This window comes from Culex pipiens, chromosome 1 (genome assembly GCF_016801865.2).
Source record: "Culex pipiens pallens isolate TS chromosome 1, TS_CPP_V2, whole genome shotgun sequence".
Classification (NCBI taxonomy): Eukaryota; Metazoa; Arthropoda; class Insecta; order Diptera; family Culicidae; genus Culex; species Culex pipiens.
Window position 1 is genome coordinate 7436920 of NC_068937.1, and position 19103 is coordinate 7456022.

Here is a 19103-nt window from a genome sequence, read left to right on the forward strand (position 1 = left end):
GATGGTGGCGTCCTCATTGACCCTTGCGGCTGAACATGAAACTAACATTTTAACCCTATACAACCTGACCCCGCCTCTAGACGGGCTTCGATTGAAAAAATCGCCAAAAATCCATTTTTGAACCAATTTTTGATCATTAAAAAGCATTGGAAACAATAACTCGTTAAATTTTAGAAAATTTTATGGTTGGAAGTTTGACTTGTTTTATGTGACTTTGCCAATGTTTTGAAAAATGCCATTTTTGTAGGGGTCAACTTTGACTGTGTTTTTTGCTAAAATTTCCTGTATTTTAAGTAAAAAGAAGTATGCAGTAATTTTTGTAGTGTCCCAGACTATGCCTATTAGGATGTAACAAAATCACACTTTTTTGTGGGCATTTCAGGGGATGATCCCCTAGGTGTACTGAGTCAGAATCACAAATATGAGCCCGATTGGTTGCGACAGGACCTGGCGCTCCGGCTTTAAAGTTTAAATGGGATTTAACCCGTAAAATCGGTGCGTTTTGGTTTTTGCCATTTTTAAGTCCTTCAACGATTTTTGGATTTTTCAAAAACCTCATGAGCTTATAGTTTGTGTTCCAGGGTACAACTTTGCCGAAGACTGCGAAGAGATTTGACCGCTCTGAAAAATGGTACAGAATTTACAAAATCTTTTCTCTTGTTTTTCTGATAACGTAAAACATGTTCTGGCAACACTCGCTTTTGAGGCGCGCTTTCGGCAAACTATGCAACGCATGCTACGGGGCATCGCGACAGGTCGCGACGCGTCGGCATGTATTTGTCCAAGCGTCGTGTTGTTGTTTTTGTTGTTGTGATTGTTGAGAACTAAAGTTCTTAAGGAACTGCAAGAAGCTCTCCGATGACTATCAGGGTTCTGTTGGATGCCAAGGCAGAACCGATTCTAAACCTTGCTCGAGTGTCAACTAACGCGGCTGTCTTGAAAGCGCTTTATTACGCACGGATGTTGTATGCATTTTGAATATTCCGTATTCCGGAAGATATTTCGAGAGACACGCATTTTAGTGAGAGTTTCCACTCGCTTTGTAATCAATCAAAGAGTTATGGCAATTTGGCAATAAAATCGGTCTTAAACAAATTAATGCAATGCATTGACAACATAAGTAAATATTATTTTCATACAGCATAGTTCTCTGGCTAGATATTTTGCGAATTCATTAGACACCAATTGCACTATGTTCGAGCATAGGTTCGCTAACATGTCCCCCAGCACCACAACTGGTCGAGACGAAAATGATCCACACGGGTTAAAGGCAGGACCAGGTGGGCTTAGAGCTAAATCCTGCGAGTCACTGTCAAATAAAATACCGGAATCTACGACAGATTAAAAGAGCAGCACCGGTGATCAAATCCTCCGGCACCATCGAAAACATAAGCACAACATCCAAATAAAGCATTTTCTTTCCATGTGTCAAACTTTGACTGTTGTACGCTGGATGTTTTCTCGTTGCTATAGTTACGACGCCTGGCTCTGGATGCGCGCGTTCAAAGAAAGTGTTGCCAATACAAATCAAACAAATTAATGGCAAAAAGTTTTTTTATTTTCAAATCATTGTACAAGCAGTACTTATCATCAAATCTCTTCACAGTCTTCGGCAAAGTTGTGCCCTGAAACTCAAACTATAAGCTCATGAGGTTTTTGAAAAATCCAAAAATCGTTGAAGGACTTAAAAATGGCAATAACCAAAACGCACCGATTTTACGGGTTAAATCCCATTTAAACTTTAAAGCCGGAGCGCCAGGTCCTGTCGCAACCAATCGGGCTCATATTTGTGATTCTGACTCAGTACACCTAGGGGATCATCCCCTGAAATGCCCACAAAAAAGTGTGATTTTGTTACATCCTAATGCCTATTAGGTTTTACGCCGAATCGATTTGGAGGTTAGAAAGGAGTGCACTGTTTACATGGACTTAGCACAGTTCGATGCGATCGTCGATTTTGTTCGGGGAAGTTCGTTGACAATCGACAAACACCATGTAAACAGTGCACACGAGCTGTCAAATGACGTCACGGTGTAAAACCTAATATGCATTTTTTACGATTCAAATGATAATGGTGCCACGCTATAGCAGAACATAATACTAAAAATTAAACAAGAAAAACATAAAACAAGAGAAGTAAAGTTTTTCGTAGCACAAAAGTTGCTCAAAATTACCTCCTGAAAACAAGAAAATTCCAAATTTTCGAAAAAAAATAATTGAAATGACCGTTGTTTCAAAATTTCAACGTCGCATTGTCTGTGACGAGCGCACACACACACACAATGAAAGCGTGTGTGAGTTGGTGACACGCGCCAATACTAGGCCCGCAGGCGGCGACAAAAGGACACTGCAAATCACTGCTCTCTGCGCCAGAAAGGACATCGTACATGGCACCAACGGATTTCACGGTTGGGTGTTCTCCGAGCGTGCTTTTGTCTATATACAGAAATAGGCAGAAAGCATCAGGGCTGACGGGATGGCATCTATGCGTATGGAAGCTATGGAACTGGAAAGTGATTGTTGGTGACTGCTGTTTTGTGCAAAGCATATTATGGAAATTTTGATGCGTGAGATGAGTGCAAATTAACATAATTTGCAGATTGCAGCAAATATTACTACGCAGAATTGAGCTTTTTGAAGTTTGATAAAGTCTCGATGCTTAGAAGGTTTGATAACAATAAGTGAAGAACAACAACGAAAAACCCAACTTAATAGATGTGAAAAGACTAAAAGCTCAAATAGAAAGTTAAAAAGCGATAATACGACAACAAGCCTTGCAAAATATTGGTATTAACCTTCATTACATGACATTTTAACACTGTTAAACGATTAGGTTATCGCCGATAATATTATCGTCCGATGATAACGACCCAAATAAGATAACTTTATTGGCAAAACCAACGAGAGCTCATTAAAAGTTACTTTTGGAAATGAACTTTTTCAGCAAACATCTACTTAATTTTAAAATAATTTCCAAAAAAAGCATATTTTTAGTTTAAATAGATGATTTAAATGATTTTATCACAAAGAAAAACGTTTATTTTTCTAAACACAATGACACTTTGTACGACCACAAACGCTCTAAATTGTTTTTAAAATTAATTCTGAAAAATTTACGAAATTCTAGACACAAAGTCACTTCTGTGACAGCTCGTTTCAATAGGACCAAAGTTAATGTCGACTTTTTATATCGATTTTCTGCATTTAAATAAAAAAAATATGACTAGAATTAGTAGCAAAAAGAAGTTTTTTTTTTTTGCTGGATTTTCACTGTTTCATTATTTTAGTGTTCAATACAAACATTTCCACAAGATACCATATTTAAAAAAATAATATTTTTTTAAATTGCTTTACACATTGCACGCGATTTTTTGAATAGATTCTCACTGGATTGATTTTTTTTGTTACGCTTTAAAAAATCACGAAATACCGAAATATTTGAAAACTAGGTTTCACAAAATATCGTATTTTTCAAAATACACACTAATATTTGCATAACCTGCAATATGGATTTCAAACAATATGGATGGATGGATGGATTTTTCATGTTAAAATTTTCACAAAATACATTTTTTTAAATACTCCAATACAGCAATTCCCCAAAACAGCATGATTCGAAAAAAAATCATTTTTTTTAGTGGTTTTACAAAAAAATCCATTTTTCGAACCACGATAATACAACGTAGGTCACCCTAAGGGTAAAACATCAACAAAAAAAAACATACGGGTCTTAATATTTTGGCCAGGCTGCAGTCCAATTTTGAGCCCGATTGGACAAGTTTTTTTTCGAATCAAGCTGTTTTAGTGGAGAATTGCTGAATATCAATAATTTGCAATATGCGTCTCGAACGAGGAGATATTTCGTCAGATTGACACTGTGTTACAATTTCAGTTTGAATACTACAAATTTCACAAAATACCGAAACTAATAAAAAAATTGTTTATTGCTAAATACCGTTTTTCCTTCCTCACCTCAATGAGGAAAGGCTATAAAATCAATCGAAAAACGAAATTCTTTATTAGACCTCGTATACCTATCGACTCAGAATGTGTGTCCGGATGTGAGTCCGTGCACCGAAAAATATGCACACGATTATCTCCGGTTTGGCTGAACCGATTCCGTTTTGGTTTCATTCGATCCGTCTTGGGGTCCCACAAGACCCTAGTTAATATTATGAAGTTTAGTAAAGTACTTCAAAAGTTATGCTAAACGATTTCGAATAAAGTCCGGAAGATTGTAAAAAGGGTGGTTTTTGTCAGAAAACCCATCATGCTATACATTTTTATAAAGGTATTTAAAAGACCTTTCAAATGAGCCTAAAACGTTGAAGATCTGACAACCCTATCAAAAGTTATTAGCACTTAAGTATTATTTATACACTTTTTGGAGGACGGATCTCAGATATTTTGATAAAAATAAGTCTTATTTATACTCTTTTTTGAGGTTTTGTAGTATATAAACTTTATGAATGTAAGGAAGGCACCACCCACCTAAGGTGGATTAAGCAACGTTTTTATCCAAATGTGAAAAATAAACAATTAGTCTTTGAAAAATAACCTAAAGCTTAATAAAATTTATAATTTTAATGTTTATTTTTGAAATTGCCAAAAGTTTAGTTTTTGATACTTTTTTCAACTGGAAATGACAAAAAGTAAAAGACAGAATTAAAATTTTAAGTTTTATTTTAAAACATGATTGATGTTATTATTCACGGAGAAAAAAGAGTTCCCTAAATCGTGAACAAGCGTTCATGAAAATGGGAACCACGAACAAAGTGTTCAAATTACATGGTACGTTTTTGGAAATCGTACCATGGGATTTGAACACTTTGTTCGTAGTTCCCATTTTCATGAACGCTTGTTCACGATTTTGGGAACTCTTTTTTCTCCGTGTTATTTCAATTTATTTAAAAATATCTAGGAATTCGTAAAAAATGTTTTAAACTAATTTTCCTTTAATTTTTTTTTGAATTTTTAAATTATTGTTGATTTATATAGTTGTCAGATTGATGTCTGCCTGTGTGGATCAATCGGACCGCGCACTGGACTCACAATCCAAAGGTCGCCGGTTTGAATCCCGAGGCGGACGCAAAAAAAATCTAAGTGTAAATATAGGTATTCGGTGCCCTCTCCCCGTGCCATACCTTTACACTTAGGAGACCCGGGAGGCGAAGTCTTGTCGCAAAAAGAACGATACACGCCTGTGGATCCGTTGACGAAACCGCAAGGTTAAAGAGAGCCACATTATAAGGTGTTACGTCGATTCCGTTTTTTTTTTGTTATATAGTTGTCAGTATTTAACTGCTTCAATTTTTTTTTCATTGAAACAAAAAAAAAAAACAGTTTAACAGGATCATATGTTTAACACTTATTTTATGTAAAATGTTTAAAAGAACACATTTTTTTAAACATATTTTCAATAGCTTAAATCAAAATTGGTTGCATTTTTTTTTGCAAATTCAATATTCTATGATGTTTTCAAAACGTAAAAAAAAGTATTACACTTTTTTCATTCAGCACAAACAATGAATGGATTTTTACTATTTAAATTCAAACAAAGTTACTAAAGAAAAACTTAGTGAATTTAATTAGAAAACTGTACAAAATTTTACAAAATTATTCAAGGATTCGACTTTTTTCAACCGGGATTCCCGACATTTTCCGATTTTCTGACAATACATCACAAATTTCCGATTTTTTCCCGATTTTTGGCGAATTCCCGACTTTTCCCGATTTCCCGACTTGAGTGGCCGCCGTCAATAACTCATTTCTAAAATTCTTTGTAAAATCGACTTAACTCAACCATATGTTGTACTTTTAATGCTTTCACTAAGAATATATTTTTTGAAAATGTAGTAAGTACCGTAATTTTTCGAAAACACAAAAAAATTGAATATGGGTAACGAGCGAAGCAAAATTTTAACTTTTTTATAGCTTTTTGAAAAATACTTAAATTTTCACAAAATACTGTATTTTTGAAAATTTTGAAATTTTGTAGGCGTTTTTACTTTATAAGAGCTTTTTTTTGGTAAAAACTAAAATTTTCACATATTACCGAATTTTTCGAAAATACTTAAGCTTTCAAAATTTTGAATATGGGTATCAAACAAAGCGAAATTTTGTATGTAAAATACGCAAATTTTCAAAATTTACAATAAAACAATTCAACAAAGCGACCTTTTTTATGCGTTTTCACTTTAACATAGTTTTTTTGTTAAAAAGTAAAATTTTCACATTATTTTGCAAAAAAATAGTATTTAAGAAAAATCATAAAAAAGTGAAAAAGCAAACACAATTTCGCTTCGTTTGATACCCATGTTTCAAATTATAAAAATTGGAGTACTTTCGAAAATTATGGTATTTTGTGAAAATTTTAGTAAAAAATAATAAATTAAAAATTTGAAAATGCGTATAAAATTTCACTTCGTTTGACACCCATATTGCAAATTAAGGATTAAGGGTCATAGATCGTTACAGTTGGTGAAAAAAAAAAATCATTTCATACAAAAATGTTTTCATTGAATCGCTAATAACTCGTCAGGGTTAACTCAGATCGTTTTGCGGTTTTCGACAAAGCTTTTGAAAACGAAATTATTATTTTAAAAAATACAAATATCTGAACGAACTCTATCAGGCCCAATTTATTTTGGAAATGATTATTTTTTTAAATAAAAATATTTTCGAAAATTTATGTTGGCTTTTCCGTGCTAATACAACCTTAAATAGGTAGGGCAGGTCACAAGATAGCAAACAAGCGATGACATTTCTGGAGTTTTTTTATAGGTCCAATAAATCAAATTTCCAGGTTTTGCTTTTTGGGTGTTTTTGAAACCGCCTTGAGTCAGTAGTATTAAAAAACACCCATAAAGCTAAAACTGAAAACTTGGTTTATTGGACCTATTTAAAAAAAACTCCAGATTTGGAGAATGGCTAGAAAAAAAAAACGATTATCCACATCAAATATTTCATTTAATTTCAGTAATCATCGTTGAAAAGATTAATAAAATCACTTTCTTAAATTCCAACGCCCAAGTCTCCAAAAAAGTTGGAACGGTAGCTTCAACTCAATGGTTCTCGGGCATCACTCAACCAATTAAGATGATTCTTCTTTCCAGTAATTTGTTAGGATGTCTAGATGATTTTAGATCTTTGCAGAACTTAATTTGATCAAATCTGTAATTTTCGCGATCAAAAATATCGATCCAACTTTTTTTTTCGCGTGTAAAAAAAAATTCGCCAAAAATTCCGCGGATGCAGTCGTTTTCAAAAAGGTGGAACGATGTTTTCGGTCGCAGAAATTACAGATTTGATCAAATTAAGTTCTGCAAAGATCTAAAATCATCTAGACATCCTAACAAATCACTGGAAACAAGAATCGTCCCGATTGGTTGAGTAATGCCCGAGAACCAACGAGTTGAAGTTACCGTTCCACCTTTTTTGGGAGGCTTGGGCGTCCGTGTAAGTTGGGCATGCGTTGGGCGTTCCAGTGTTAATCTTTTTTTGACAGGCTTGTATATAACGTCAAATCATTTTCGTAGACCGGCAACGAAATTGTGAGAAAATATTTGGGTCATATTTGGGTCATCACGGAGCCATGCGTCTATTTATAGATCCGAGATCTATTGTTCTTCGTCTTGATGGATGTTGATGATCTCCTGGGGGTCTTGTTGGAAGAGTCTTCCTTCCTTCCTTCACGCGTTGCGGTGTGGTTGTTTGGTCATCTTCCCGTCCATTCCCCCCGAAAAATCGGTGGCGAGTAGAGCGTCCAATTTCCCGGGGTTACAGAATTCCCGGGAAACCGGAAATTTTCAACAAATTTCCCGGGAAATCCCGGGAATTCCCGGGAAATTTTAAATTTATCAAAAATGGTTCTGATCCTAATTTTGGTTAATATTTTGCAACAAAATAGTATAAAATAGCAACTATAATGGTCAAAATAAGTGTTAGGTTCAATCATTGCTATGGCTGCTTGTAAAAAAATACAACTTCAAGAAAATCTATAAATTTTCTAAATATCTGTCTTTCAATTCGTTCAAAATATCAAAAAATAATTATTAGTATTTTGTATTGATAAGAAGTAGCTAGGTATAATTTTTAAATCAAAGTGTTTGGAAAGTGAGTAAAATTAATCCGTGCTCCAAAACGATATAATTGCTTAGAGAATATGATGCACAGAAAAAATAATGTAAATGTGGAAGCTTTAATTTTGGAAGGTTGAATATTACCTCTTTTATGATGTAATTTTACCTCAATTCAGACTGAAAAAGTGACATTACACCAGAAAAGTGGTAAAATTACACATTTTCAGAGGTAAAATTACACATTTTTTCTGACATAAAAGATGTACCCCTTCCCAGATGTAATATTACCATGATTTTTTTCTGTGTAATGAATAAAATTGATAATTTAGATTAAATGAAAAAAAAAATCATGCAACAAATGTGTTTTTCGTGACAAAACATTGAAATGAAACAAAATATAATAAAGAAAATATGTTTTTCATGGCAAATAATTTATCCAGAACAAAACTAACTGGTTTAATCTCATGAATAAATCGATAAGAATTGAATTTACTTTAAAAATCGGCTATTCACTTGAAATACCATTTTTATGTAATCACAACTCAAAGTTTTCAAATGTTTGGAGCGAGTATTTGAAATATGTTTGCATTTTTGGGAACTTTTTATAGAATACGAAGTAGTTTTTTTTTAAATTAAATCTTACGCCCTTGGTAGCTCTAGTGCTCTATAAATTTTCAACTTCAACTGTAATACCATACCAATTCAATTTTCTTCCAATTTGGTCATGATAAACAAAATAAATTTTGATCTTGTGGGGAAGAGGTACCTTATTTGCAAATGATATAACACATTTTAATTGTTTATTTTCATTTCATAATATCGCAATTATTGTTGCCCAACAAATAAACAAAATCTATTGCAAGTTGTGAATGCTTCAGAAATTAATACCATCTGAAATAAATTTTGACATGAAATTTTCAGACAAACTGATAAGTTCAATAAGAACAGAAAATTGAATTTGATAAAATAAAATTGAGTGCTTTCATTATTTATTTTGAAGTTTCGAAAATGTACCAAAAAGTTAAGAAAATGTATACTTCCGCTTAAATTTCGGGAATTCCCGGGAAATTTCTAAACGGGAAATATTTTTTTCGGGAAATCCCGGGAATTCCCGGGAAATTTTTTCCCGGGACAGAAAATTGGACGCTCTAGTGGCGAGGTGACCGGGCAAGATTCGATCCCTGATCGTCTGCTTGAAAGGCAGATCGCTTAACCATTCGGCTAAGTACCCGGACCTGGGTTTATGGTTATCCCAGTCATTTGGCTGTGGTAGTTTTATGACCTCATTTTTAAGGTGAAACGGGATGACAGCGCCATATTAAAACCACGACTCGAGTTTTTAGAAGCACCTTCAAGGAAAATGTCGTAACTTAGGAAGTTATTATTTTTTTTTTGCAGATGCTAAATAGGTCGATAGTAAACAATCTGTCAGGTGTTCAGGAATTGTTTTAAGTTGAACATAAGTTGTCCAAGAATTGTCGTCCCGTTTCACCTTAAAACAACTTATATGGGTTATATTCGAGCTCAGAAAATCAAATTTTAAATTATCAAAATTTCAAATATTTCAAATCTTGTTCTTCCAGCTACGGTCGCGGTTTCGGCCTCATTGGCCCGCTCCTCGGCGACGAGTCCCCGCTGAACGTGCCGAACGGGTTCTACGGCATCTTCTACTACTTCCTGGTGGCGGGCCTGTCGTTGAGCAACAACATCCGCGTCGCCAGGCTGACCAGCTATCTTACCGGCCTGTCCAACCTGCTGTCGATTTATCTGGCCTATTTGCTGTACTTTGTGCTGGAGGACTTGTGCATCGTGTGCGTTACGACCTACGGGGTCAACTTGATTAGTTTGATTTTGGCACTGCAAAAGGTGCAGATTTTGGTGCGCGAGGACCAGGTCATGAGGGTGATCAAGAAGGAGGGTTAATCTAGCACAAAATGGTTGAATGACACACTCTTTAAAACAAAAAAAAAACCTTAACTATTTAACGTTTACAAGCTTTTTCTCTCTGTTCCACGAGTTACTTTCCACAAGCCAAACGAAACAAAACCAGATGTTGTGATAATGTTTAAAAACTCTATTTGAAATAAAGTATTAATGTGATGGTTTTATTGATCGACAGTGGCGATTGTTTGACTCTTCTTCGAAAACACAAGCCAACAAAAAAGTTAGCTGGATCACCAAACAATTTCGCCTCATTAAGGTGAAACGTTCAATTTGAAAGTTGCTACCCAGAGCGGAGTTCGAAAACTTCCCCCTTTTTCGAATCATCAATTCCACGTGTTTGACAGTTCGGCGCCGTTTGACAGCTGTCAAATCCAGCTGGTCGCACCGCCGCTCTCACCAATACACACGCACAAAGGAAAGGCAATCAGTCGGTCTGAGTTTGCCAACCAAAGCAAGTGCTTTTATATAGTGTGTCGGTCGGTCGTATATGTGGATATAGAGCTGAACCCCGTGCGTTTGTTTTACTTCTGTTGTAAAACTTTAATGTGTTGTCGTCTCGTCGCGTCCTCGTCGCCGTCACCGTGTCTTGGTCTTCGCCGTGTGGTCAGGAAAGTGAAAAATGTAAACGTCAATAGATTCAGTGGATCGCGATGAGTGCAAAAAGTAGGCTTAGATTTTTGACCATTTTGTGCGACGACGACGGCTGCTGGAACTGTCATTAGAGCGGAGTGTTTATGTTTACGTATCGTTGAGTGGATAAGAGCTTCGTTTAAAGTCCACGTCCCCAAAAAAAGGGGTTTTCGCGCGGGGTGCGACCTCTTGGGTTAGGAGGAATTCGCGTTCAAGGCCGCAGAAATGGCGGACCGGACGGCAACCCGCCAGATGTTGACCATCGGGTTCCTGTGCGTCCTGTGGTACATCGTGTCCAGCAGTAACAACGTCATCGGAAAGTGGATCCTGAGCGAGTTCCCGTACCCGATGACGGTGACCATGGTCCAGCTGACCAGCATCACGCTGTACAGTGGGCCGTTCTTCAACCTGTGGGGCGTCCGGAAGTACGTGGACATCTCGTGGCGGTACTACTTTAAGTTTATCGTCCCGCTGGCGCTGGGGAAGTTCCTGGCCTCGGTCACCTCTCACATTTCGATCTGGAAGGTGCCCGTCTCGTACGCGCACACGGGTAAGTGCCGTGAAGGGCGACCTCGACCTCCTCTCGTATGATATAATCTTGCATTAGTTTGAACATTCCATCTTGGGTTACAACGGGTCAAACCGAACATAATTTGGACACAAAACTAAATTTTGACCAAACGTCACCCACTATCCAACTCGTTCGCGGCTCAAGTCGAGCATATCCAGCGTGGTGTGGCGCGAGGCAAAGCTGCAACTCTGCGAAAAACTGGTTACGTCGACGACGGTTACGCGAAAGACCCGAAAACTATCGGCGGGCTGCGTAACCCAACGACGACCGTTGGGGGTACATAAGTCAGGTACCACGAAGTTGTTGGGGGGAAAAAACAACTTGCTCAAATTATTGCACACGTGCTACGAACGCATGATATCGCGAAATTGGGTTCGGACGGAGTTTGTTCAGCTTTGCCAGAACGTCGTCAGTATCCTGTGTTGACGAATTTGGCAGTGAGACTACAACAGAGTTGATTGAGTTTGGTGACTGGTTAAACATTGAACACATTTACCTATTATCGTTTGGCTACTAAAGTGACACTGTACCATGAAACCACTTACGTAGCGATACCAAGAGAGATTAAAAGAAGTAATAAATTTTAAGTTGATGAGCGATATAAAGCGATCAATGGTTATTTGGGAAATTGTTCGGTTTTCTCATTATTAGCATTTACCTTTTTAACTTACAAAAGCATGCTTTTTTGTAACAGTTTGGTATACTAATGAACTGTACAAACAAAAATCAGTAATTTTTTATTTTTTCTGAAAATCTCTACAAGCTTTTTGTAGTATTTTTTGACAGCTTACTTTGCCTAATCCATATTGTAGGACTTCGTAAAAATTGCGGCCATGAAAAGTATTTTTTTCCTATTTTTTCAAGAAAGAAAATAAAAATAGTTTTTTAATTTACATTTTTATTTCGCTGTTGTTGTATTTTCAATATTTTTCAATTTTTGTAGTGGTTGAAATTAATCTATTTATTTATTATTTTATTATTCATACATTTTTCTAAATTTTTGCAGCTAATGCAATTTTTTAAATTTTGATATTTAGTTTTTTTTATGTGTGATTTTTTAGTTCTGTAATAAAAAAATACTGTAATTTAAGTTTATTTAAACTTTAGTATTTTAACTTATCCTACTATAATCAATATATTAGTTACTTTAATCACTCCAGTATTTTTACTAATTTGATTTTTTATAATTCAATAATTTTAAAAGTTTAAGACATTTAAGAAATTATAAAATTTTGGAAATTTCGATAATTTAACTAATTTGAGTAATTTTACAATTTTCGTTATTTTAGTGATTTTAATAATTCGATTTTTTATGTAATTCTGGTAATTGTGGTTCAGTTATTTTGGTAATTTTGTCAATTTTTGCATGTTTTGTAATTGCTGATTCTTTTTAAAAAAATCACGATTCAATCAATTAATGTATTTTAAGTTATTTAAGTTGCAAATTAATGTAATTTTTACGGTTTTTACAGGGTGACCACTCAAATCCCATTTCAAATTCCAGACTTTTCCATAAACTAAAAAAATAGGCATTTCTTATCTAAATAATGAATTTAAACAAAAAAAAAATGTTAAAATGAACCATCGAAAACAAATCTAAACAAATTAAAAAAATCAAACTATTTACAATTTTTGTAAAAAAACTCAACCAACCAACAAACTCAAAAAAATAGTAGTTTATGCAACAAGTTGCAAAAAGAGGATTTTTTCAGCACGAGTCGTACATTTATCCAACGAGGTTTACCGAGTTGGATAAATACGAAGAGTGCTGAAAAAATCAAGTTTTGCAACGAGTTCCATACAACATTTTTTGCAATTCCGAAAAACACCCATTGATTGAAATTTTAAGTAAAATTTTCATGTATTTTGTCAATAAATTGTTTAAATCAAAAAAATGTTGAAAAGTGTTACTTTTCGAAACAAGTGCTGAAAAGTTCAACAGCACCCATTTCAGTGCTGAAAAGTAGAACTTTTCAGCATTTATTTTGAAAAGTGTTGCTATTCGATTCTGTTATTTTTGGTACAGAAAAGTAGGCTATTTCGTCGTTCAAGAATGACAGGAAAAGTAAGTAGTTTCATGACGGAATTGCAAAAAAAATACTTTAAAAATGGTAACACTCATCATATTGATTCAGAGCAGAAACACAAAGAAATAAATAATAGTCTTTGAAAAACAACCGAAAACTTACAATTTCAATGTTATTTTTTTAAACTGGCAAACGTATAGTTTTTGATACTTTATTCCAACTGGAAATGGCAAAAAGTTTAAGATAACTGAATATAACATTTTCTTAATTTTATTTTAGTTAAAATCAAAGAGCGCTTAAAACATAATTTCAAAGAATTTAGAAAAATATTTTGGAAATCGCTTTAAAAAAAATTAAGTTCCCTTAAAAAAAATAATTCCCTACTTTTCCCGACATTTTGACAAAACATCTCAAATTCCAGACATTTTCCCGATTTTTTGTAGATCTTGGCGAATTCCCGACTTTTTTCCCGATTTCCCGACTTGAGAGGCCACCCTGTTTTTATGAAAATCTGTGTTTTTTTTTAATAATAATGTTTAAAAAATTTTTTTTTTTGTTTGTAATTTTGCATTTTTTTTTTTATAGTTGAGGGCTTTCTATTATTTTGAAATGTTTTGTATTTTTTAGATCCGATATTTGTTTTAATTTTTTGTTGCCTTTATTCTTTTTTATTTTGCAAAATTATACATATTTTTTTATTTTTGTATAATTTTTCAGTGGTTTTCGTGGATCTGTGATTTTATTAAAATTCAAGTTTTAAAATCCAGTTTTTTTTTTGTTATTTTTAATTGTTTTTGGTAGTTGAGAAATTCGTGTTATTTTAAAATGTTTTGTATTTTTTAGATCCGGCATTAATTTTTATTTTTCTTTGTTGCTTCCATTCTTTTTAATTTAGCACATTTTTATTTATTTTAAAAAATAATTGTTTAATTTTTCAGAGGTTTTTGAGATATTTTTTTTTTGTAACTTTCGAAAGATTAGTATTTTTATTTATTTAAAATAATAATTTATATCTTCAATCTTATTTTTTGATTTAGTTATTTTTAAATAAATGTATTTTTTTAACTTTGCTAATTTTATGATTATAAGCAATTTTGGTGCTTTTTTCTTGTTCTTTTTTAATCCAAAGGAATTTGAATTTTTTTTTTCAAATTTGTGTAGCTTTTATGTTTTTTTTTTCTTTCTATTTTTATATTTTTCGTAATACACCAACAAACAAGGTTGTTGCTAAAATCAGTCGGAGAATTAAAAAAATAGAGTTAAATCTTCAAGAATTATTGAACTCAATAATTTAAAAATTGGAGAAATATAAAAAAACTTAACAATAAAAAAAATAAGTATTGGAGAAAGAAATATGAAGATTTTTTTCATAATAACAAAATTATTGAATAATTGAAGGATAAAACCATTAATGAATTAAATAAAAGTCGCCATACCGCCTAAAGCATTAAAGAATTGTTGGAATCACTTTTTTATGAATAACAGGAAAAAAGAATAAAAATATGAAAGAATTGAATGATAAAATGATTAAATTATTTTTAAAAAACCTGGAGTTTTTTTTAAAAAAAAAGGTTCTATAAACAAAATGTTTAAATTTTAGCTTTTTGGGGTTTGTATTCAAAAACACTCACAAAGGAAAAGAAATAAAATTTTATTTATTTGGCCTTTAAAAAAACTCCCGAAAATATATTGAAGATTTCATGTACTAAATAACTAAAGAATAAAAATTATGGAATTATTCAGGTAGCTATTAAACAAAATAAAAGAAGTTAAAAGAATAACGATTTAAAGGATTAGTAATTAAGACTCAACACATTTCAGCATTGAACAGTTTACAATTTATGAGTAAAAAATTAAAGAATGAATAAATAAAAGAATTGAAAAATGACGGTATAAAAAACTATTCAAGAATTCTAGAGTGAATTTGCAAAACAATCTATGAGTCATGGGTTTCCTATGCAGATAGGTCCTTTTGAAAATTTAATCTAGAATTGAAGAACAAAAGCATTTATAAAATAAAGAACTCAATAAATTAAGGAGATGTTAAGTAAGATCCAACTTTATTTAAATTTTGATTAATCACTTCTGGGGTAGCATTCAGAAAATGTCTTTTAAAACGGTATTTCTACATCGTTATTCGATAAGTTATATTCATTTAAAGTTTGAAATACTGGCAACTCTGACAAGTAGCAGAGTTATGAAAAAAGTTTTTATTCGAAAATAAATCAGAATGTGTTTTACCTGCATTCGATGCTTGTTTCGCTGAATTCGTCTCAAACGATTGAGTTTCATGTTCCTTGACTTATCAATCACGGAAACATCACAACAAGTGGAAATTCCTGATAAGAACTACACCAACACGGAAAGCGGCTGTCGTAATCAACTTTTTGTTTTTAATCAATCAAAACTGGCGTAAAATCTGCAATATCCGGAATGACCCACTTAATTTATGCAACCGATCCCCAATCTGTCCTTTTCCTTCCAGTGAAAGCGACCATGCCGCTGTTCACGGTGATCCTGTCGCGGGTGATCATGCGCGAGCGCCAAACCAAGGCCGTCTACCTGAGCCTGGTGCCGATCATCGTGGGCGTCGGGATAGCCACCCTGACGGAGCTGTCGTTCGACATGATCGGGCTGATCAGCGCGCTGCTCGCGACGATGGGCTTCTCGCTGCAGAACATCTTTTCCAAGAAGGTGCTCAAGGAGACCGGCGTTCACCACCTGCGGCTGCTGCACATCCTCGGTCGGTTGGCGCTGTTCATGTTCCTGCCGCTGTGGATGTACTTTGATCTGTTCAGCGTGCTGAAGCACCCGGCGATCGTGAGTTTGGAACTGAAGTTTGGGGAAGTTGTTGTAGATCTCGCTGATCTTGTTGTTTATTTACAGACCACTGGAGACTACCGGGTGATCGCGCTGCTCTTCACCGACGGCGTCCTGAACTGGCTCCAGAACATCCTGGCGTTCAGCGTGCTGTCGCTGGTGACGCCGCTGACGTACGCGGTGGCCAGCGCCAGCAAGCGGATCTTCGTGATCGCGGTCTCGCTGTTCATCATCGGCAATCCCGTCACCTGGATGAACATCTTCGGCATGCTGGTCGCCATCATGGGCGTGCTGTGCTACAATCGGGTAAGTCACGGTCAGTCACACCAAATTTCGGATATGTTTTAGAACTTCGTTTTCGTTCCACCTTTCAGGCCAAATACTTCTCCCGGTTAGCGCCGTCGCGGGACACGATCCTGCCGTACTCGAACAACAACATCAAGTATAAACCGCTCGAGGACAGTTCGCTGCTTGGGCAAACCGGAAACGGCCACTACGCCGGCAAGAATGGCTACCCCACGAACGGCTCCGCTGCCGGGTACTTCCAGAACGGTGGAACGGTGCAAAATGGCGGCGTCACGAACGCCACGACGACGACGAATCTGCTGCTGAACAATAGCAACAGTGCGACCACGACAACGATAGCCGGCAACAAGATGCTCTTTGTCTAAGCGCGCCAAGCAATAGAATGACACGCGATCCGACCTTTAATTGTACAGTTTGTCATGTTGCCTTTGTTTTGCGGGGATGCACGTTTTTTGACGGATCGCGTGTCGGATTTTCTGGATGGCCCCTCCCCCGTGATGCACACCTTTATTTTGACACGAATTTGAACGATCCTAAAAGAGAGAGAGATTTATTTATTATGTTTTCCTCCCCTTGCAAATGCTTGACCTTAGAGGAAAAAAAAAGTTTAGAGTTTGGTTTGTTGACGCAATAGTAGACATGTCTTTCAACTAAGTGGAACGATCCTAGATAGGGCGCAGCAGTCAGTATTCAGATAAGCGGGATTTTGGAACGTACTATACAGATAGACAGACAGCAAAATATAGTAGCAGTTTTGAGAATGAAAAAAAAAACTATTGAACGCTAGAAAATGGCGAACATAAATGTGACAACAAATAAGGCAAAGTAAATGAAATAAATGATATTTATATGACAATGTTTTCTTTATAAGACAATCCCTTTTGTAATACTTGATTATGGCATTAGGTTTTAACAAAAATGACTTTGGTGGGCATTCAGGGGTTTGTTCCGGTGGGCATACTGAGCCCAAATCCCAAATATGAGCTTGATTGGGCGTAACAGGAGCTGGCGCTCCGCCCTTCAACTTTAAATGGGATTAAACCCGCTAAAAATGATTTTTTAAACAATTTCAATTTTTGAGGCATTTTGGCCACTAATGCATTTACCAAAAAAAAATCACTGGACCGATTTTTCGAAAAATGCCAAACTTTGCAGGTCTGTACCGAGCTCCAGGATGCTCCAAACTTCAATGTTGTATGTATATACCAAAAGATGCGCAAGGTTCTGGTCTACACTCCAGTGATGTTTTTGGTAAATGCATTAGTGGCCAAAATGCCTCAAAAATTGAAATTTTTGAAAAAAATCATTTTTAAGCGGGTTTAATCCCATTTAAAATTGAAGGGCGGAGCGCCAGCTCCTGTTACGTCCAATCAAGCTCATATTTGGGATTTGGGCTCAGTATGCCCACCGGAACAAACCCCTGAATGCCCGCCAAAAAGTCATTTTTGTTACACTCTATTATGGCATGTCGAATACTATCGAATGTTTCAAATCTTAAATATTTTCTAGAGTTTCTTTTTTTTTAAACCGCCTTAAGTCTGAGAGTTCAAAAACACCCAAAAAGCTGAAATTTAAATGTTGTTTATTGGAGCTTTAAAAAAGCTTTAGATTCGTTGATACATTTTTTCGTGAACATCACTTTATATTTTTTCAATACAAGCCTCCAAAAAATACTAATTACATACAAAATGAGCTTTTAAAAATTTCGAAAATCTGTATCTTGAGAAGGAACTTTCTGAAGAATCTTCTTTCGCTTTGATTTCTTCAGCAAAGTTGTAGTTTGTTTTTTGAAATATTTGAAAAATATTTTTTTTTAATAAAAAAACATGAACCAATTTTTTTACTTGAAATTGAAAAATACTTCTCAACTTTTTGATTATGTGCACCATTTTCATGTTATTGCACCGAATTCATGTGAAAAAATTCTCATGAAAATATCAGTTTTCTACAATTGAAAATTTTTCAATGATGGCATCTGAAGAGCTGAGAAAATTCCCCTAAGATTTATATTATTTCGGCTGCTGGTAGCTTACATTCACCCCTTCAAAATTTTCAAGCTTGAAAATTGTGAAAAATTCTTTTTTTTCCGAAAACTTTTGGTTCTGTTTTTAATGTTGAAAAAAGAAACTATTGTGTAATTTTCTGCCTCTGTTAAAAAAATGTAAAATGTAGCTTTGCATTTAAAAAAAGCTAAAACGTTTATTATTGACATTTTAAAATGTTAGGACAGATTTAAAATATATGTTCATTCAAAAATAGCAAAAAAAAATCACAGAAAATTACTTTTTCATTTTTGTTGAATTTTTAAAAATATTCAACTTGAAAATGCTATTTTTGAGCAACAAGGTGTCTGATTTCCCAAATTTTAAAAGAACCATTCCAGATTTTTTTTGAAAAGGTTCTTTGAACAAAGTTTTAATTTTTGGCTTTTAGGTGTTTTTAGAACCGCTTTGAGTCAGGGGTATTCAAAAAACCTAAAAAGCAAAATATAATATTTTTTTTAGGTAGAACCTTTACCTTTACCTTTAAAAACTCCAGAAATGCAGGATTTTTTCAGCTTTTCGAACTTTTTTTCCCTTTTTGAGATATTTTGATATAAAAGCGAACATTTTTCGAAAATAATATCTAACATTTTTGGTAAGGCTGTTATTTACATTTTAGAAGAGCTAGGCACATTTATTGTAGACATTTTTAAACTTTAGGGAAAATTTAAAACAACTGTAA

The 19103-nt window shown here is 34.6% G+C and overlaps 2 protein-coding genes across 2 annotated transcripts in view; both read left to right on the forward strand.

Annotated features, from left to right (window-relative positions):
- LOC120430280 (vitamin K epoxide reductase complex subunit 1) overlaps positions 1–10199 on the forward strand; it is an 11514-nt gene extending 1315 nt beyond the window's left edge. The window contains exon 2 of the mRNA XM_052706486.1: positions 9665–10199. Coding sequence (XP_052562446.1) covers positions 9665–10004 — 340 coding nt within the window. The 3' untranslated portion in view covers positions 10005–10199. The remainder of the gene's footprint in view (positions 1–9664) is intronic.
- Positions 10200–10450: 251 nt separating this feature from the next.
- LOC120430287 (solute carrier family 35 member E1 homolog) lies at positions 10451–17235 on the forward strand. Its single transcript, XM_039595380.2, has 4 exons — positions 10451–11205; positions 15739–16073; positions 16140–16379; positions 16448–17235. Exons 1-4 carry the CDS (start codon positions 10881–10883, stop codon positions 16742–16744), a joined length of 1197 nt encoding a protein of 398 aa, XP_039451314.1. The 5' UTR covers positions 10451–10880; the 3' UTR covers positions 16745–17235.
- The last annotated feature ends 1868 nt before the right edge of the window (positions 17236–19103 follow it).